General features: G+C 37.3%; 1 protein-coding gene across 4 annotated transcripts in view; it reads left to right on the top strand.

Annotated features, from left to right (window-relative positions):
* Positions 1-18,812, top strand: part of BTAF1 (B-TFIID TATA-box binding protein associated factor 1) — a 47,336-nt gene that overhangs the window by 25,222 nt on the left and 3,302 nt on the right. For 3 of the 4 annotated variants that reach the window (XM_037399188.1, XM_037399192.1, XM_037399190.1), the window contains 21 exons: positions 820-940; positions 1,015-1,119; positions 1,382-1,531; positions 2,143-2,285; positions 2,457-2,631; positions 3,113-3,316; positions 5,382-5,808; positions 6,907-7,118; positions 8,083-8,236; positions 8,329-8,438; positions 10,476-10,677; positions 11,077-11,225; positions 14,156-14,308; positions 14,818-14,939; positions 15,150-15,317; positions 15,500-15,577; positions 15,658-15,787; positions 16,471-16,612; positions 16,771-16,901; positions 17,337-17,462; positions 18,246-18,398. In XM_037399188.1, coding sequence (XP_037255085.1) covers positions 820-940; positions 1,015-1,119; positions 1,382-1,531; positions 2,143-2,285; positions 2,457-2,631; positions 3,113-3,316; positions 5,382-5,808; positions 6,907-7,118; positions 8,083-8,236; positions 8,329-8,438; positions 10,476-10,677; positions 11,077-11,225; positions 14,156-14,308; positions 14,818-14,939; positions 15,150-15,317; positions 15,500-15,577; positions 15,658-15,787; positions 16,471-16,612; positions 16,771-16,901; positions 17,337-17,462; positions 18,246-18,398 — 3,355 coding nt within the window. The remainder of the gene's footprint in view (positions 1-819; positions 941-1,014; positions 1,120-1,381; positions 1,532-2,142; positions 2,286-2,456; positions 2,632-3,112; positions 3,317-5,381; positions 5,809-6,906; positions 7,119-8,082; positions 8,237-8,328; positions 8,439-10,475; positions 10,678-11,076; positions 11,226-14,155; positions 14,309-14,817; positions 14,940-15,149; positions 15,318-15,499; positions 15,578-15,657; positions 15,788-16,470; positions 16,613-16,770; positions 16,902-17,336; positions 17,463-18,245; positions 18,399-18,812) is intronic. The other variant, XM_037399191.1, reaches the window with a different exon arrangement.

Here is an 18,812-nt window from a genome sequence, read left to right as displayed (position 1 = left end):
TGACAAACTCCAAACAATAGGGCAAATTACATACATTAAAACACATGCATACACTGTAGATCTTTGCTCTTGAAACAGTTCTAAAGAAAGCTCCAAACAAAAATACACATCAATAGTACAATCAGTAATTCTGTGACTGGTTGAAGACACTGTGAAGTTTCTATTTGGGACTCTGATTAAACGAACTGAGTGTTAGTATGCTAACGTTTTTCATAATACAATGGTAAACTCACAGCATCTGCACTTCAGGTGGATGCTTTACACATTTTACCTTTCTCATCCTATGTGATTGTCACTGCTGAAGCTTGGTTTTTGCCCAAATCCAAAATTAAGAATGAAGTTTTGTCACTAATGCCATCTTTCATTCAGTATGTACTGCTTGCATCAGTTGATGTGCAAGTTCAGGCACAAAAGATCCAGGCTTATTTTTAATTATTTCTGAAGTCATAAATGTCTAATAATAAATTCAAAACAAACAACTCCCCCTTTTTTTTAAATGGTTGAACAAAGCTCAGAGTGTAATCTGGGAAACAACGTGGTAAAAATACATGCTTGAACCAATTAGTTCTTTATACCAGTAAGAAACCCACAGTATTTGCCTAAAAAAAGGATACTGACTTAAAAGTATTTTAAATGTTTAAGCTGTAGTAGCTTGATCCTTCACTTGAAATCACCAAGGATATGCAATAAATTTTCCTTTTCAAAAAAGTTCTCTTCTGGGTAAAACCTTACAACTGAGGATAAAAAAAAAATTAATTTAGCTCTGTGTTTTGTCTTTTTTCCCTGTCACTGCTTCTTCATTTCCCCTTCATGTACTAGTATTCAGCAGTCACTCACAGTTTTGGTCCCACGTGTGTGGCCGTTCTTGCATCATACTATATCTTCTGTGCGAAAAGCAGCACTGGAAACATTATTCACACTGCTCTCTACCCAAGACCAGGTAAGAATTAGTTATTAGTGTTTTAGTATGGTACATATTGGAATCTGCTTGATCATACCATATCCTTGTTTCAGAGCTCTTCAACATGGCTGACTCCAATTCTGCAAGACATGTTGCGGCACATATTTCAATTTTGTATCTTAGAAAGCAACCAAGAAATTCTGGATCTTATTCACAAGGTATTAGCAGGACTAAAACCTAGATATGTAGTGTTTGTGTATCCTGCTCTTTCATATCCTCTGTACTTTTTGTGTTCTTTCTTAACCTCTGTACTTTTGTGCACGTAAAGAATGCTGTGTTCATGTTTATTTTGTAGCAAGCCTGTGTGATGCTTTAGAGTGAAGGAGAATAGGGTGGTTCCTACAGTTTATCAGGATATATATGTTCTTAGGTGAACCATGCACAAATCTGTCATAATTTCCACTACGGTTCTTTCCCAAGGTGTGGCTGGAACTGTTAAACAAGGCATCTGTACAGTATGTGGTTGCAGCTGCTTGTCCATGGATGGGAGCCTGGCTCTGCTTAATGATGCAGCCATCTCATTTGCCCATTGACTTAAACATGTTGCTGGAAGTAAAAACCAGATCAAAAGTAAGTGAAATGTGACCTTGCTAACTGTTTTGAGGAAAGAAAGAAATTGATTAGTTGTCTATAAGGACACATTCTAAAGGTGTTAGAGGGGAGTGGCGATTCCTTTCTACCTTTCTAAAAGTAACCTATCTTACAGGCCTCAGGTCTGTAGAGCAAAATAGTTCTTGCCACTTTTCCCATGAGAATTCAAAATTCTATCATGCAGGATGCTCCCTGTGAATACTTTATAAAGTCTTCATTTACATGGTTCCAAAACTATCTGTTTGCGGGACTGAGTTCAAGCCTAAAAGCATTGTGTTATTTCTGAAAACATGCTGAAAGAGGTTTCCTTTTTCCTCTATGTGGACTCAGTTCATCAGCTATAATTATTAATTTTAATATTATAGTGAAGGAACCGTATCATACATTGAGTAAGGCCATGGAATACTATTAGTGGAGGAGGGGTGATACACAGTAATTAACTATTTTAAGAAGTCTGTTGGACTAAGCCATAATGCTTCTTTGCTAACTTCTTCAGGGTATGATGGTTATTGGAAATGTTGTGGAATATGAATTCATTTTTTCTATCACAAATACATTTACTTTCAACCTCTCCCAACTTTATTCTGTAGGAGAAGGCAGGTGCTAAACAGCGTCAAGGTCAAACCCAGAATAAGGAAGTGATTCAGGAATATATTGCTGGGGCAGACAGCATCGCAGAGGATCCAGCAACCAGGGATTATGTTGTCATGCGAGCTCGGATGATGGCAGCAAAGTCAGTTTACTGGAAATCTAAAAAAACTATTTAAAAGCAATTTATCTTTTTAATTTATATGGTGCTTTTGCCAAAATCTAATTATGTAGACTTTTTTGGCATCTTAATTTTGAATCGTTATTTGTGGAGTAGTTGAAACATTGAAGTGACTGTTCTTTATCCTTTTGTCAGATTGCTGGGAGCACTTTGTTGCTGCATTTGTGATCCAGGTGTAAATACTGTTACTCAAGAAATAAAGCCAGCTGAATCATTAGCCCAGCTACTGCTTTTCCACTTGAATTCCAAATCTGCCTTGCAGAGGATTAGTGTTGCATTAGTAATCTGTGAGTGGGCAGCCTTGCAAAAGGTAGGATGTTTCTACAGCAAAAATAATTTTTACTTACTACCTCAATCCACAGCTTGTCACCTGCTACTTAACTTGAAATAAAATTTCAGCTGATAAGCAAAAATAGTAATGATACATCTTCTAAAATCTTGACTGTTAGACAATAGAGGAATACATTACTTGGCAGCTTAAATGCCAACAGTCAGAATGAATCAATAAATATGTTCACATTTCTTTTACAAATAAGTGTGTTCTCAGGATGCATGTTATCTGAGGTCAGTGCTTCCTTTTAACATGACTGTCTTCCCTGTGTTCACTATCACTTCTGTTCTAGTGGGAGACTAAAAGTTTTGTTGCTAATCTCTCAATATTTTGGGTTACAAATGTTCATAGTCCCTCTGGAAACTGGGTTTTTGTATCTTGATTGCACTGTCTAGTGCCCAAAACTGAGCAAAAGAAATTGTGATTACCCAGAACTAGAAATTGTCTTTTCCCATTATAGGAGTGTAGAACTGTGGCCATTTGTGTGCAGCCTCGTTTGCTTGGGGTCCTTTCTGAACATCTCTATTATGATGAAATTGCTGTTCCTTTTACGCGAATGCAGAATGAATGTAAACAACTCATCTCATTGTTAGCTGATGCACATGTTGACATTGGAAACAGAGTAAACTGCAGTGTATTTACAATAGATCAAGCTAATGAGCTGGTAAGTAGAGGCATGCCTGCCCTTCCTTCAAATCTATTCTTGTCTTGAAGTACATCTTCAGCATAATTATTACGCAGACAGTAACTATCAGAAATAGCGTGACTACTTTACACATCCTTTGACATGAGATACGTAATAGTATATACTTGCCACTCCCCCTGTGGTGTTTACAGACTAATCCAAAAATTGAGTACAGTGCCAGGTAGATACTTAACATGAGAAAAAATTGGCAATGTTATGATTCCAGGTGTAGATTCACTCCTGAAATCTACACAGAAGAAAACAAAGCAGGCTGCAACTCCTTCAAAACCACTGTCAAAAGACTAGTAAATAAACTGTAAATTCTAGATCTCCTGACCCCACAAGCATGTATCTGAAAGTGGTTTTTTTTTTTCCTGGCTGTTCAATTGTTCGATCTAGTTTAATCTGAAAACGTCAGTGTTAGATGTGCTAATAAAAGGTAGCTTTTGCCATGAAAAGCTCTGTAAGGAAAAATAGAGCTGATGGTGTTGGAGCAGCAAGTTAAAAGCTTTTTCTTCCAATCCCGAACTGGCGGCTTAAGCAGAGAGAAAGAGGAGTATGGACAGATGAAGTAGGATGTAAAGGAAGATGTGGTGGATTTGAGCCTGCAAAATAAAAGGGGATTGGGGTGGGAGGGGTGTGTAGATTTGAGGGGATGAGGGAATGGTGATGGATGTGGTGCAGCTTGGGGTGGGGGAAGAGGGGGATTAGGATCCATGATGTGTTTGTGTTTGGAGCTGGGATGCTGAGGATAAGGATAACAGAAGGTTTAAGTTTGTATGATTATGGCTATGATGACTAGCATGATGGATCTTGAAATTCTTGGATGGTAGTATTCATGTAGTAAATATGCAGTAGCCTGACTTGGAAATCTAATCATATCTTTGAAGTTATAGATAATTGTGTACATGGGCTGAGGGGATTTTGGCAGCCATCTGAAATAAATAAATTCCCAAGGTAAAACCAGACAGAATCATGTGAGCTCGTAGTCTCTGAAGTACATGAGTTTTCCTATACCCCAACTGTTGACTCTTAAGCCTGGTAATAGGGCTGCTTGACTAACGCATGCTTTTTTCAAAAGATAGCCATTCTGGAGTAAAGGCTCATTCCGTAACTATTTGCTATTTTCTGTGACTGTCTTCTGCACCCTTTTGAACTCTTCCAAATTTTCCTGAAATAGACTCCAAAACCTACTCTGCATTGTAGTGTGGGTCTTTGTGTGTTAAATGGAAAAATGCTGTGCTCCTCCTTGGAATTCATATTTTTTGCATCATTTGATCATTTCAGTCATCGAGGTCATGTGCAGTAGAACTTGAGGTGTCTATAGAATGAAGCAGTAAAGTCTGATAGCTGAAAGACTATCAGTATGAACACTTAAAAGGCGAAAACCAACAACCCTCCCAGACTAACCCTCTCAACAGCTGTCAGCTTTCCTGTACTTAGGAGCCCAACTATCCTATCAGTAGAAATAAGTTCAGCATTTCCATGTTGCTTTTAATCTCTTTCCTGCAAAAGATTTAAGCAACAGTAGTCAGCCAGTTGTGAGTGGGGGAGGTATGGCAAGTCCTGCAGCTACTCTGTTGTGCTCACTTTTTCCTTGGGTTTCTATCCCAGTCCCTTTCCTCAAAGGAAAATCAGTTTGGAAAAAGGTTCTTCATGTATGGGACCTTGCACATCCTTTTTGGCTACTTGTATTCATAGCATATTCTCCTTTGCTTATCTGTAACATGGTTATGTATTGCCTGAATAACTGGATATATCTGGCAGATATAGGACAATCTAAATTTGGAGGAGTACATAAACTCCTCCTTTAGCTTTGGGAATCTAGACTTGAAATAGTCGTAATATGCCTGACTTCCCTCTTGAGCTGTAGTTCAGGATTCCCCAAGCTACGTATTGGAGCATTTCCTGCTATTTGCTGGAAGAATTGAGATAATACCTGGTGGAGTGACTCATGTTCTGCCATGAAAACCACAGTTTTCAGAGGATATCCGTTTTGCAGTAAATGAAACAGATTGGTAACTGTTTTCTTCCTTTGTACTAGGTTACTTCTGTTTTCAATGAAGTGACATCATCCTTTACTTTGAATCCTAAAATTCTACAACAGTTGGACAGTAAACGACAACAAGTCCAAATGACTGTTACAGAAACGAATCAAGAATGGCAAGTGTTGCATCTGCGCGTTCATACATTTGCTGCATGTGCAGTTGTGAATTTGCAGCAACTTCCAGAAAAACTAAATCCTGTTATAAAACCCTTAATGGAAGCTATCAAAAAAGAGGAGAATACACTTGTGCAAAACTATGTGGCTTCATGTATAGCAAAGTTACTTCAGCAGTGTACAACAAGGTCTCCTTGTCCCAACTCAAAGATTATAAAAAATCTTTGCAACTCCCTCTGCGTGGATCCACATCTTACCCCACTAGCAGCATGTCCTGCACAGCCTCAGGGTAGCCATGAAAACTCAAAAGGTATGATATCTAAGGCTGCCATGGTTCTTAAAATATGTCTTTGCTTGTCTCTGAACTGTTAGAGTATTTCAGTGAGTCTTATTTTTAGTGCTTTTAAAATGCCAGCAACTGAGTCTTCATTTGTTAGTAACTGTTTCCTTTATGTATCTTGAACTAAATAGACACTGTGTGCAACTAACGGTGTGTATCGTTTTCAGAAAATTTATGTATAAAAGATCTTAGTTACAATTTTCAGCTATTTACTGTTGTGATCATAAGTCAATAATAATTGAATGTTTTTAATTTACATATGTTATGAAGCTTTTCATTGAAATTAAGTATGAAAATTAGAGTAACCTGTTAGAAAAAAAAAGTCTGTCTTCTGTTAAGTTCCATAGGCTTATAGTAAGACAACAAAAGGTGAGGAGAGTGTTCAAAATGAACAAATAATCCTGTGCATGCTATGGTCGTGGTTTTTTGTTAAATGACTGTCTCTTGGTAAAAATGTGTGGATTGAAAGAATAACACAAAATAAGACCTTAATACTTCAAGTTTCTAACCTGCTTTAAGGTTTGACCATTATACATGTTACTTTGTCTTAATGAATGTGTCCTTCATCTCAGAGTAGAATAATATTAATATCTAATTGAAAATTAAGCCTATTAGAATAAATAGAAACATCAATAAATCCAAAGATAATACTGATGGCATATGCTATTGCATCAGATAGAAGTCTTGAACTGTTTGTAAAGGGCACAAGAACATGTTTGTTTAAACTTTAGAACGTAATGTGTTATTTTATATTTTTAAAAAAATGCACAAACTTTTTATGTTAGACTGAAGTTCTGTCTGTGTTTCTTGCTGAGTAAGTATTTGTGGCAGTTTACACGCTTAGATTTTCATGTAAAGTCTGTAACATGCTCTTAACAGAATAACTGTACTCTTCCATTTTCCATCCTTCAATTAACTTCATTAACATCAATTAACATCCTTAAGTTCAATTTTTCCATCCTTGAGGTTCAATGACACTTTGTCTAAAGCATGCAGAGATCTGCAGATGACTTGTAGGAAACTGCCACTTCCACCTATGCCTTAAACTGCAGCTTAAATTGTTGTCAGCTATTCTGCATTTTCCTTTAGGGCCCAACTCTGACAAAGACGGAATGCATCATACAGTTACGAAACACAGGGGAATAATTACGCTGTACAGGCATCAGAAAGCTGCTTTTGCCATCACAAGTCGGCGAGGTCCTACTCCAAAAGCTCCCAAAGCCCCAATTGCAGATCTCCCCACTGGCAGTAGTGGAAGCATTCCTACAGAACTTGATGAGGTAAATTTCAGTAACTTGCATTTGCAATACTCACATCCGCCCTTTCCTCTGATTCCTTTGAATTCACTGGAGTTGATAACATTATAATAGGGATGTCCAGGATCTTTTAATGAGAGAACTGAGTTGGTGTAAAATTTTGTGATATAAGCAGCATATGTTCGTGGATGCTAATGACACACCGAAGATTTAAACTATCAAGAAAATTAATAACTCCTGAAATATTTTAACTTTAGAACAAATATGAATATCTCAATACAAATCCATGCAAATGGATTTCCACAAGCTGTGCTGTAATTGTGTCCTCTTACCCATGTTGATGCTGGTCATCTTGATGCAGAGTGGATGCTCTGAAGCATTAAAAGCAGTATTTGAATTATGACTGGCTTTAGGATATACCCATGACTTCTACATTTGATACACTGAATTTTTTTGTTACTGTTTTAGTCATATTAAGCTTCAGCAAGTTTTAGTAAGATTCTAGTCAGGACAGTGATTCCTAAACAGCATTGTGGATTTTGTTCTTGATCGCTAAAGTGATTTTGATCAATTCTGCTTTTTGAAGAGGGTGAGAGCAAGAGAAAGTGCTTAATAACAAATTAAGCATTGTTTTTGGGAAATCTTGCTAACGTGTTACCGTTCTTGGTGTCCCTATATAGGCAATATCTGAGGTTCTGGAACTGGAACCGGTTGGAAGTCCTCTTGCTGAAATGGGCTTGTGTCAGCAAAAGCCAATCCCCAAATTTAAAGGGTTTAAATTATGCTGCTATCAAAGATTTTAACTTCTTACCTGTATAAAGAAAATAACTTAGATAAAAGCTGAACAGCAAATGTGTTGTAGGTAGCTATAACCTACAAACACACAATCAGAACTGATTGTCCATAGAGCAATGGGAGCCTCGTTGAAAATAATTGTTGTTCTTAAATGTACCTGTCCTCAATACTTGGTCATATCATTTAATTCTAGGCTCAGAAACCATATGTTGTCCAGAGAAGAGGAGCTGAATTTGCCTTATCTACTATAGCTAAACATTTTGGTGCTGAAATGGCAACAGGATTGCCACATCTCTGGGATGCTATGGTTGGTTCGTTAAGGAACAACATTCACATAAATAATTTTGGTAATTTAACTTTTGTTGTAAGGTGGGAGGGCTGGTAGGCTGAGGGCAGTATGTCAGTCTTAAACTGAACACACCTTTTCTGTTTTTAACAGATCGAAAGTCCTTACTTGAAAAAGGAGATGCTCCTGCCCAGGAACTAGTAAATTCTTTGCAGGTTTTTGAAACAACAGCAGCTTCAATGGATACTCAGCTACATCCTCTGGTAATCATATGCTAAAACAGCTGTTATATGAAGCAATTCAGTTTGTTCATTGCCTCTGTTTTAAATCTTTGTTTTATGAGGCTTCTTTTTAGTTGTTTTTTGTATTTTGCTCAAATGGTGTCTTCATTCACATACTCACATGCCTGTCCGTCAAGTCCTGCATCCTCATCTTGATAAACTAAAGATACAGCCTTCTGTCTTCAGCAGTTGGGCTGTGATGTTTTAAAGCTGTGTTTTCACTGCGTCCTATAGGATGTTAAATTTTTTTTATTGCTTTATACAAGTTGTAGAATAAACTGCAGAACACCTGCCTACAACTTAGCCTTGGCCTACCCTTTTCTGGATGAGGTGCCCAAATAAGATTGTATCCAAAGTCTGAGGTACAATATTTGTGCTATTGTGTTACACTGAAATCAGCACGTCAGCTCTGCTTTTCTAATTCCAGATTTCCTAAACTTGGAGAACAGACGGATAGTATGATCCCTTCTCTTTGTTATTAAAGTACAGATAAAAATGTTGTTATGCTGCATTTTGTGGCTGACTGAAATGGATTGACTTCTAATAGACTGACAGGTAGTTTGTATGGCCAGAGTGGGCAGGGAATGGTAGTAATGAAGTCTGCGTAGTTTACTCCTGACTGCTGTATAACAGGCTGAAGGTTGTCAGAAAGGGTCCCTGTGCCAGGAATGCAAAAATTATGGAAGACTTCAGTTTTTACCCCCAAGTAGATTGGATGTGATTGATTTTTTTTTTAATATTTTCTTTTACCAACTACTCAATGTAAAGAACTTAACATCCTGCTTGCAGTAGTAGGCTCTGAACCGACTGTTTCTACTCAGGAGAGAGATCATGAAACAAATCCTGACAGTTCTGTGGAAGTATCAGATGAATGTAAAATACGGGTTAAAAAAAATCAATAGGAAGTTAAAGAAAGAGAACAAAAAGTCGTCATTATATGTGCATCTGAACGCAATTTTCAGTATTGGTCTGTGCAGTACTATATTTCCAAATAAATACAGTGGAAATGGAGAGGGATAGAGTAGGGCAACAGGATGATAAAAATATATGGAAAGGCTCCCATGCAAGGAATAAGTAGAGCAGAACTGTCTAGAAAGGATGTAGTGAGAGAGGATGGGTGTAAGGAATGGCTGTTGAATTCTGAGCAGATGGAGAAGACCCATATGGAACATATGGAATTGTTTCTTACCTATTTTAAGAAAATACTGAAATGATTGAGAGAATTTAGCATATGACATGAAAAGACTTAGGTTTTTATTAACAACACACCGTATATATATATTTATGTGTAGATTGGTCTTAGGGGTGCTAATATTGTATCCAGATCTAAAAAAAAAAAAAAAAATTCAATCGCAGAAAGTCAGAGGGTGGAATTGGTTCATGAAAGCTAGTATTTAGGGACTCGCGTGCTAGGAGAAACCTGACCATCCATTTAAGATATGGGACATAAAAGTGTAATTGTGCTAATGAAAAAAAGACATACATTTAAACATGTACCCCCTTGGGAAAACATGAATTTCTTCCTGGGTGTCTGTCTTGTTGCATATTGTTAATAGGACTCCCAAAATGGGTAATTCATCTGCCTAACTGTAAATGGGTTGAGTCTAGGACAAATTTGCCAGCTGGAGGGGTTTCTTTATGTATCTGTATTTAAGAAAAAATTAAAGCAATAATTCTTTTTTTTATAAAAAGTTTTGAGTATTTAGTACTGTATTTTTCCAGTGTGAAGCACTTCCTTAATTATCAAGGGCTTCTTCAGTTTTCATTTTTACTAAAACCCAAAATATTTTATCTTGAATTTTAACTGTATTGGAGAATAATACTTTTTCAAAGTCCAATTGTCTTTCTATTCCGAAAAAAATCTTTGGTTCTAAATAACTAGATCTTGTGAAGGAGCCATTTCAAGTGTTCTTTGGGAGGCAACAGTAACTTAAAAAGACTATTTACTTCAAAAATAATTCAGTAATTTGTTTATATTTCATATTAACTTTCTCCCCACAATCCTTTTCTTTTATTCAGTTAATACAGCACTTGCCTCATCTTTATATGTGCCTTCAACATCCCAGCACGGCAGTCAGGCACATGGCTGCTCGTTGTGTAGGTGTTATGAGCAAAATAGCTACCATGGAAACAATGAATATCTTTCTAGAGAAAGTTCTACCCTGGTTGGGAGCAATAGATGACAACACCAAACAAGAAGGTGCAATTGAAGCACTTGCATGTATCCTTGCTTGAGTATTCAAAAATGCAGAAACTTCTTCTCAGTTGCTTAATCTGGGGGAATAAAAACTGTTACCTGAAAGAAAAAGAAAAAAAAAAGAGGAATTAAATGTTAAACTGTTTTCCTCTTGTGGACAAGAAATAGCAGAAACTTTCATTTCATTGCCTTTATATATTACATGAAGTTTTGGTGGAAGTAATTCAGTTTCTCAAACCATGGAATTCACTCAGCTAAATGTCACTGGGTAGATGAACTTCCCCTTTCCCACAGTAGAAATCTTGTTCATGTGAATGTAACGTATTAAGGACTTCTACCTATTGAGTGTGAAATCTGCCAGGTATATATTGATATCAGACGATCCTGAACTGGTGAGAACTGTTTCCTTAATAACTGATCCAGGTGTAATGGAGCAGCTGGATGTTGGTATTGTTCCGTACATTGTTCTTCTAGTGGTTCCAGTTCTGGGTAGAATGAGCGATCAGACAAACAGTGTACGTTTTATGGCTACCCAGTGCTTTGCAACGCTGATTAGACTAATGCCTCTTGAGGTAAGCTCAAGTTGTAAGTATACCGAGTATGTGAACTGTTCTGTATCCACTTTTTCACCAGCCACAACATCCAAGCCTCTGACCTAATGAATGATAAATAACTGGTTTTTATAGATGTTGAGTCCATATCGCGTTATTGAAGATGTTTCCTTTATAATGTAAAATGAGTAAAATTGTACCCTATGTTATTAATTTCCTAAACTAAAGTAAAATAGCACTTTGTAAGAAACTAATTTCAACTGCGTACATGAAGGTAAGGTGTATATTCATTAATATACTGTGTAGTGCTGCTTCTGCTATTTGTGGCTCGGAAGTCTTAGGAGTTACATGTGCCCTCTCCCTAGGTATGTGTGGTGTTGTGTATGTAGTCAAGAGATGCATAAAAAAAAGCAATAGTGATTTAAAAGGAAAAGAAGATGAAATAGCAGTAATAGAAATAGCGTAGAGAGTGCAGTTACTTACTCCTGGTTCTTAAAATCAAAAAGCCCCATCCTAGAGCTTTGGGCAAAGTATTATGTGTATTATATGATCCAGTAGTGTTTAATCAGCACAAATTTGCCTCAGCTTTTACTACTGCTATGACTTGCATACCTCAGACTTTCTAATATTCCATTCCAAGGACTACAAGACTTCTAAGTAACTTACTTTCACCACCAGATGGTAATAGAAGGCAGTTGAGAATTTGCTTTTTTTCTAAGGAAAAAAATGTCAGTTTAATGGGTTTAGTATCTTTTATTATCTCAACTGTTCATTTAGCATAATAGAACCTTAGAATCTGATAACTAGCAATCTGCCTTAAATGGAGCACTTACTTTCTGTATACTTACACTGAAATGTTAAAAAAATGGAAAATGAGCAAAGTAGAAATGAGTTTTGCGCATGCTGCTGTTCATTCCAATACCATTTGCACCAGTGCCCTTCTTTGTATGCATTTAAATACAGTCCTATGGAATACAGGTAGCTTAGATAATTTTTTTGAAAGCTATTTTAATACAATTTAGTGAGCATCTCTTAAATGTAGAATACTTGTTTTATTAATTGCATACATATGCATGATCAGTTCATGTTTCTTTCCCATAGTTATTCAAGAATTTCTTTTATTAGGGCTTCACTTTCTAGTTAAGGAAGGCCGGTATCAGATATTGAACTATATTATGTATGCAAACTTAGAGTGAAGTAGATATTAGTGAGAGAAAATATCAGTCCTGTTGTGGGATGGTCCTTTGAATGCTAGCAGTTCTTAAATGTTAGGCCAAACAAGGAATTTAGATAACTGTAGAGAGGCTGGAGTCATCTTGATGAAGTTAGGGAGTAGATTGATAGGGACTAGGGAAATAGATGGTTCATGTGGAAATAGTTTACTGAGGAATCCTTTTTTGAGTTTGAAATAACTTGGTAATAAAGTTTTTGTAGACACTGTTTCACACATGCTTTGTGTGAAAAAACTTGAGTGGTGTTTCGTGGATGCAGTTTTACTGTTTTCTAAATGGGAAGACCTGTTAGGTCAGTCTTGCAGCTATTTCATAGGACAAACTCGTACAGTTTTCAGTAGTTACAGTGGTGGTGTTAAGACAAACAAAATTTCCACTATTTCAACTTCATGTCCCTGAAGCACGACTTAGTTCTGTAACTAAACAAAGAGGCTATATCTAATCTTTTGTGTTTATTGTTGGCTTTTTATATACTGTCTAAAATGCAAGACCTGAATTCAGCTGCTGGATAAGTAAAAGTGATAGAGCTCTGAATAAGCTTGGAGCTTCAAATCTGTATTTTTGTGTGGATTTCCAGTTGTGAGAAATTGGCAACAAGAACAATAAATGAGTTGAGAGAACTTAGTTATGTTGAGTTTCCTGTCTCTTTATTCTCCATTTCATTATGCATTCAACCACAAAAATGAAAACATGACTGAGAAGGATTGTAAGATAAATGGTTCAACTTAATCTGTCCTGTTTGATCGATAAACAATCATACTGCAAGCTGCAATACATTTGAACCACATTAACTGGCACAGTATTCACACTTCAGACATGTCCTTTTAAAAGGTGGGGCAGGAAGAGCAGTTAACAAATAGAAGTTGTCTCTGTGTGTGTGTACATGCTTGTACCTTATTGGAGCAGTTCTAACATCTGAAATCCGGGTTAGTTTCCCCCCTTCCTTATTAACCACATACACAGTGGAATTATTTGATGGAGTTCTTTGCCAGGAGCCTTCCCTAAGTGATTAGTAACTTGGGTTTTGAAGGAAAGCTAACTAAAGCTGGAGGTGGCCCAGAAAACTGGGTTGACGGATGTGATGGTGAGAAGATAATCCGTGCCTCTTTTGCTAGTGTATGTTGTCAGCAAGCAAGGATGTCTGAGCATATTTGGTCTGCAGATAGCTTCTTTGGGCGTCTGGCCTGGTGTGGGGAGTACCTAGGAAGCCAAGGTCTGCTGCTAGACCTGGAGGGGTTTAGGATTTTCTTTTTACTAATAGTTTGTAACTGCTTGAATTCATCATTGAAATACTATGGATTTAAGTATCACTTTAGATCTAATTCTGCTAATGTCTGTTAACTTTGGATGGTAGATTGTGGCTAAGGAGAAATGGGTGTCAAAAGATTTGCCAGCCAGCCATAGAGACAGAATAGCTCAGCTCAGTCTTCGTAAACTCTTACAAGCATGACCAGGATTTCTCCTCTTCTGTGTGATTGTATCAAGTTTTTCAGTGTGTCCTTTGGGGTAGGATTTGTCTTTTGTACCCTACAGTCCTGGATGAGTTGATCTGCAAGGAATCAAAGTAGTATAGCACTGAGTTTGGATTTATACAACTGAGAAGACTGCAGATCTTTGCTATTTTAAAATGTCTAAGCTAGTATGACATTTTATTTCTTACTGTCTGTGAGAATTAAGTACTGTAACTCTTACATTACTGCTTTAAAAATATTATCCTAGGCTGGTATACCAGATCCACCAAACATGTCTGAGGAATTAATCAGAATGAAAGCTAAAGAACGGCACTTTCTGGAGCAATTATTGGATGGAAAAAAACTGGAAAACTATAAAATTCCAGTACCAATCAAAGCAGAACTCAGAAAATATCAGCAGGTAACAGCTTATACTTGCATTTTGAAGGATCAATAAGTTCCAGTCTGATACAGCTTTATGGAAGGGCAGGAGTTCTTCAGGTGCTAGTTTTTTTTCAGTTGTGTGTTATGGGGTTTTTGTCTTGTTTTTAGTTGTGCAGTAGGTATCTTGAACTCCTACAAGGAAGAGCAAATTAGCACATACCAGTTACACCATTTTTCTTTTAACAATGGGGGGTTTTTTGCCCCCCTTGTCTGGATTCTGTCATTTTTCTGGGGGAACGGCCAATGCGTTTGCTTAGGCTGAGGGTGGCAGCTCACCGCTGCAAAGCCAGGCCTTATGTAGTGTTTGGCTGCTTATGTTTCTCCATTTATTCCCTTCTGCTTGGAGTTTATAGGCTGCAGTGGATGCATTTATGGTGGGAAACAAGTCATAGATTGGCAGTGATGGACAACAGAATATACAGAATTGAAGCTTAACTAGCCAAAAGCCAGTTTTTACTTCTGTGGCGTTCTGTTTTCTGATTACAGGATGGAGTGAACTGGCTGGCATTTCTCAATAAATACAAACTTCATGGCATTCTTTGTGATGACATGGGTTTAGGAAAAACCTTACAATCCATTTGCATTCTTGCGGGTGATCATTGCCTCAGGTAAGCTTAAAAAAATAATGATCTGCCTTAAAGACTTTAAGGATAGGTTTTATCTATGGTAATGACTCGGGACATAGTCCTGGGCAACCGGCTATAGGTATCTCTGCTTGAGCAGAGGGGTTGGACCAGATGACCTCCAGAGGGCCCTTCCAATCTCAACTATACTGTGGAGAAACAATTTTTTTCAAACTTGTTTTGATATTTTTAAAGGGCTCAGGAATATGCAAGAACAAAACTGGTGGACAGTGTTCCTCTTCCCTCCTTGGTGGTGTGCCCTCCTACACTCACAGGACACTGGGTGGATGAAGTGGGCAAATTTTGCTCAAAAGAATATCTTAATCCTTTGCACTATACAGGACCTCCTACTGAGAGAGCAAGGTAATGTATTTTGCAGTTATGGCTTGGGTAGAATAAAATACCACACACAGAATTTTGCAGTTTACCACTACTACTGAAGCACAGTCTGTGAGCATGGTAAAACTTGTGATGGTACCTCAGGAGGCTGAAATAATAACATATGTAAGGAACACTTTAGTTATGATATTGTATTTTTTCTTAAGGTTACAGCACCAGGTGAAAAGACACAATCTCATAGTGGCTTCATATGATGTTGTAAGAAATGACATTGACTTCTTCAGGTAAGAATTGGTTTGTTTTCTGAGGTTTTTAATAACTTAAAATTTCAAATGTCACTTAAGTCTATGTTGTTCTCTTCTAGAAATATTAAGTTTAATTACTGCATTCTTGATGAAGGCCACGTAATAAAAAATGGAAAAACAAAGCTGTCAAAAGCAGTAAAACAGCTAACTGCCAATTACAGGATAATTCTTTCTGGCACACCAATCCAGGTAACTGCTATTCTTTTTTCCTAAGGAGTTGGGTGAGTAGTGGAAAGTAAGCAAGAGATCTGTTTTGCAGTCTGTTTTTATTGTGCTTTTTAATCAGAGTTGTCTTGTTCAGAGTTTACATTGTAAAACAGCCTTTCATTGCTAAATGCTTGAAACTTTCCCTTTCCCAGTATACCCATGTATAGGGGAATGGGTGCAGGATTTGTGTTACTAATGGGGCTCAAAAGTTGGCAACGAGACCTTCTCTACCACTTGTTCTTTAGTAGCAGGCAGGGAAGGTGAAAGAGCATTTCCTTATGTCTCCAGTGAAATCAGCAAGAAACTCAGCTCTGAGAACTCCAGATTTTGGGGTTTGTCCTGGTGACTTGTCTGTGGAGTATCTAGTCTCATCCAGAACTAAGACCAGTGGTGTCTCCTGGGTTTTGTTGTCCAGAACTCAAGGTGTGCCTTAAGACATCAGACACAGTGGAAAGTCCATTTATATGTTAAAGTGCATGTACAGGTCTTTCTGTAATTTTGTTTGATGAAAGAGCCACCGTGTTCCAGGAGCTCAAAATTACGTTGGAGTGTTACGTTTGTTGTGTTTTATAGGTGGTGTTAAATATGTATGGAAATGTTTCTAGTAACTTGTGACAATTAATTACTCTTGAAAATAACTTAACAAATGTTTCTTTTGTGTTCAGAACAACGTCTTAGAGTTGTGGTCATTGTTTGACTTCCTTATGCCAGGATTTTTGGGTACTGAACGCCAGTTTGCAGCTCGTTATGGCAAACCAATATTGGCAAGTAGAGATGCCCGAAGCTCTAGTCGAGAACAAGAGGCTGGTAAGGATTAAAGGTTAAATCTTGGTTTTCTTACTTTGAACTGCTAATGAAAAGAGAAAGTGCTGCCAGTTTCAGCTAAGAGTTTGGTGGGGTCTGGATGTTTTGAATTCCCCCCTGCCCACCCCCTGCCATAATACTGCTTCCATTGCCTTCACTAGGGGTTCTCGCAATGGAAGCACTGCACCGCCAAGTTCTGCCATTCCTGCTAAGGAGAATGAAAGAGGATGTACTGCAAGATCTTCCACCTAAAATTATTCAAGATTATTACTGTATTCTCAGTCCTCTACAGGTATGCTTAAAAAGTGGCTGGAAGCTTTTTTTTTTTCCCCCCCAGCACAATTTAAGACCACAGTGGAACCACTTCTGCATTCCTGGGTCAATCTGATACCAGGTCTGATGTTCTCTGGGACCATAGGACTAAAATGTTTTTCTAGTATGTTTGAAAACTAGTTTCAGTCCAGTTGCAGTGGAATATTTATTTAGTTTAATTTCTGGTATCGTTCTACAAAAACATTATCTAGGCATGTGCACGTTTTTTGGAAGAATACTTTCCAAGCTGAAAGAAAATAATTTGCAAGAGATTTCACTGCTAATATTGATCTTGTGCTACATATAAAATAGCTTTCTTTATTTTTGATAATTCAGAACTAATTCTAAAAATGACTTTGTCTTATTTCTGTTGGGGAAAACTTACTCATTCTCTCCTCTGGGGCCTGGTCTACAGGTTCAGCTTTATGAAGATTTTGCCAAGTCTCGTGCCAAATGTGATATTGATGAAACTGTTTCATCAATTTCATTGAATGAAGAAACTGAAAAACCAAAGCTTAAAGCTACAGGTCATGTATTTCAGGTAAGATTTCTTCAGTAATTTTTACTACTCGATTAGTTTATTTCTGGCAACTGTATTTCTGGGTTTAATAAAAATGAAAGTCAAAATAGTTAACTTGTTGGTGACCATCTAAGTAAGATATTTAGATTTTGGATCAGATTGACTGGAATGTGATATATAGCTATATTATGTCTAAATTATGGTTTGTGTCTTGAGTCATATAAACTATCTTAAATTGTTCAGTGTGTTCTGTTCAACTGGTGTTCAGCTATTTGTAGATCTTGGATACTACTCTCAATTAAAAACTGATTATCAAAAGTGTAAAACCTCAAAACAAGAGGGAACTAATTTTGATCTCATCAGTTGTTACCCTACAAAATTAAGATTCCAAGACATGAACAAAAAAGTTTCCTTAAGGTTAGATCTGAAGTTATGAAGGTTCATAACGTTATGAAGGTTTTACAGAATCCAGATTAAGTCTTGGCTACATGGAAACAATAATGCTCAAAGGCTCTGCACAGCTCCCAAACCTGTGTGCTATATCCCACACTTCTATGAAAGTGTGGGAAATGGTAGGTTTTGTACTGTTCCTGCAACAGGAACCAAGATCGTTATGCACGGATACAGTTTGAAATCCAGGTTTTCTTAATACAAATGTGCAACTCTATTTTAATGGAAGTATACCCTACAGTCCAAATTGTGGAGTGTGGCTGAGTGGCAGCTACACCTCTTTTGTTCAGTCTTTTTCTGTAACTACACTGTTGCTAACCATTTCTTTGAACTTAATTTCCTCAATAATTAAAGGCATTGCAATACTTGAGGAAGCTATGCAACCACCCAGCGTTAGTGTTAACAACCCAACATCCAGAATACAAAAGAATTACAGAGCAACTTGCAGCTCATAATTCATCCCTTCGAGATATCCAACATGCACCTAAGCTGTCAGCTTTAAAACAAGTAAGTAGACTTGCATGTTGTGCCTTAAATTTCCTAAATGCATCTCTATTGATGCTACAGTTTAGAAAGTTTCATTTTAAGACTTCATCAGTATGAAACCTGATCTTAAAACACTAGTTAAGAAGTAAATGAAATAGACTACAAGGGTTTTTTTAGGCATATGCCCTATTTTTCCTATTAATTCAAGGGGGTAGGGGGGAGGCACAACCTTGCTTCAAGGTGATGAGGATTACATACTTTTTGCTGCCTTGTCAAAAACCTTGCTTGTATTCTGTTTTGTACTCTGTCTCTCTTGTTACAGAAGAACTTTTCTCCTAATAATTAGGAGAAATACACAGGAGCCTGTTAGCTTGATTAAATATGGAATGCAATCCTAACTTTAGCTAAAGCAAAATTAAGAAATTTACTGTTCTA

The sequence above is a fragment of the Falco rusticolus genome, chromosome 9 (assembly GCF_015220075.1).
Source record: "Falco rusticolus isolate bFalRus1 chromosome 9, bFalRus1.pri, whole genome shotgun sequence".
NCBI classification, from domain to species: Eukaryota; Metazoa; Chordata; class Aves; order Falconiformes; family Falconidae; genus Falco; species Falco rusticolus.
This window is presented reverse-complemented; position numbering and strand designations above follow the sequence as displayed.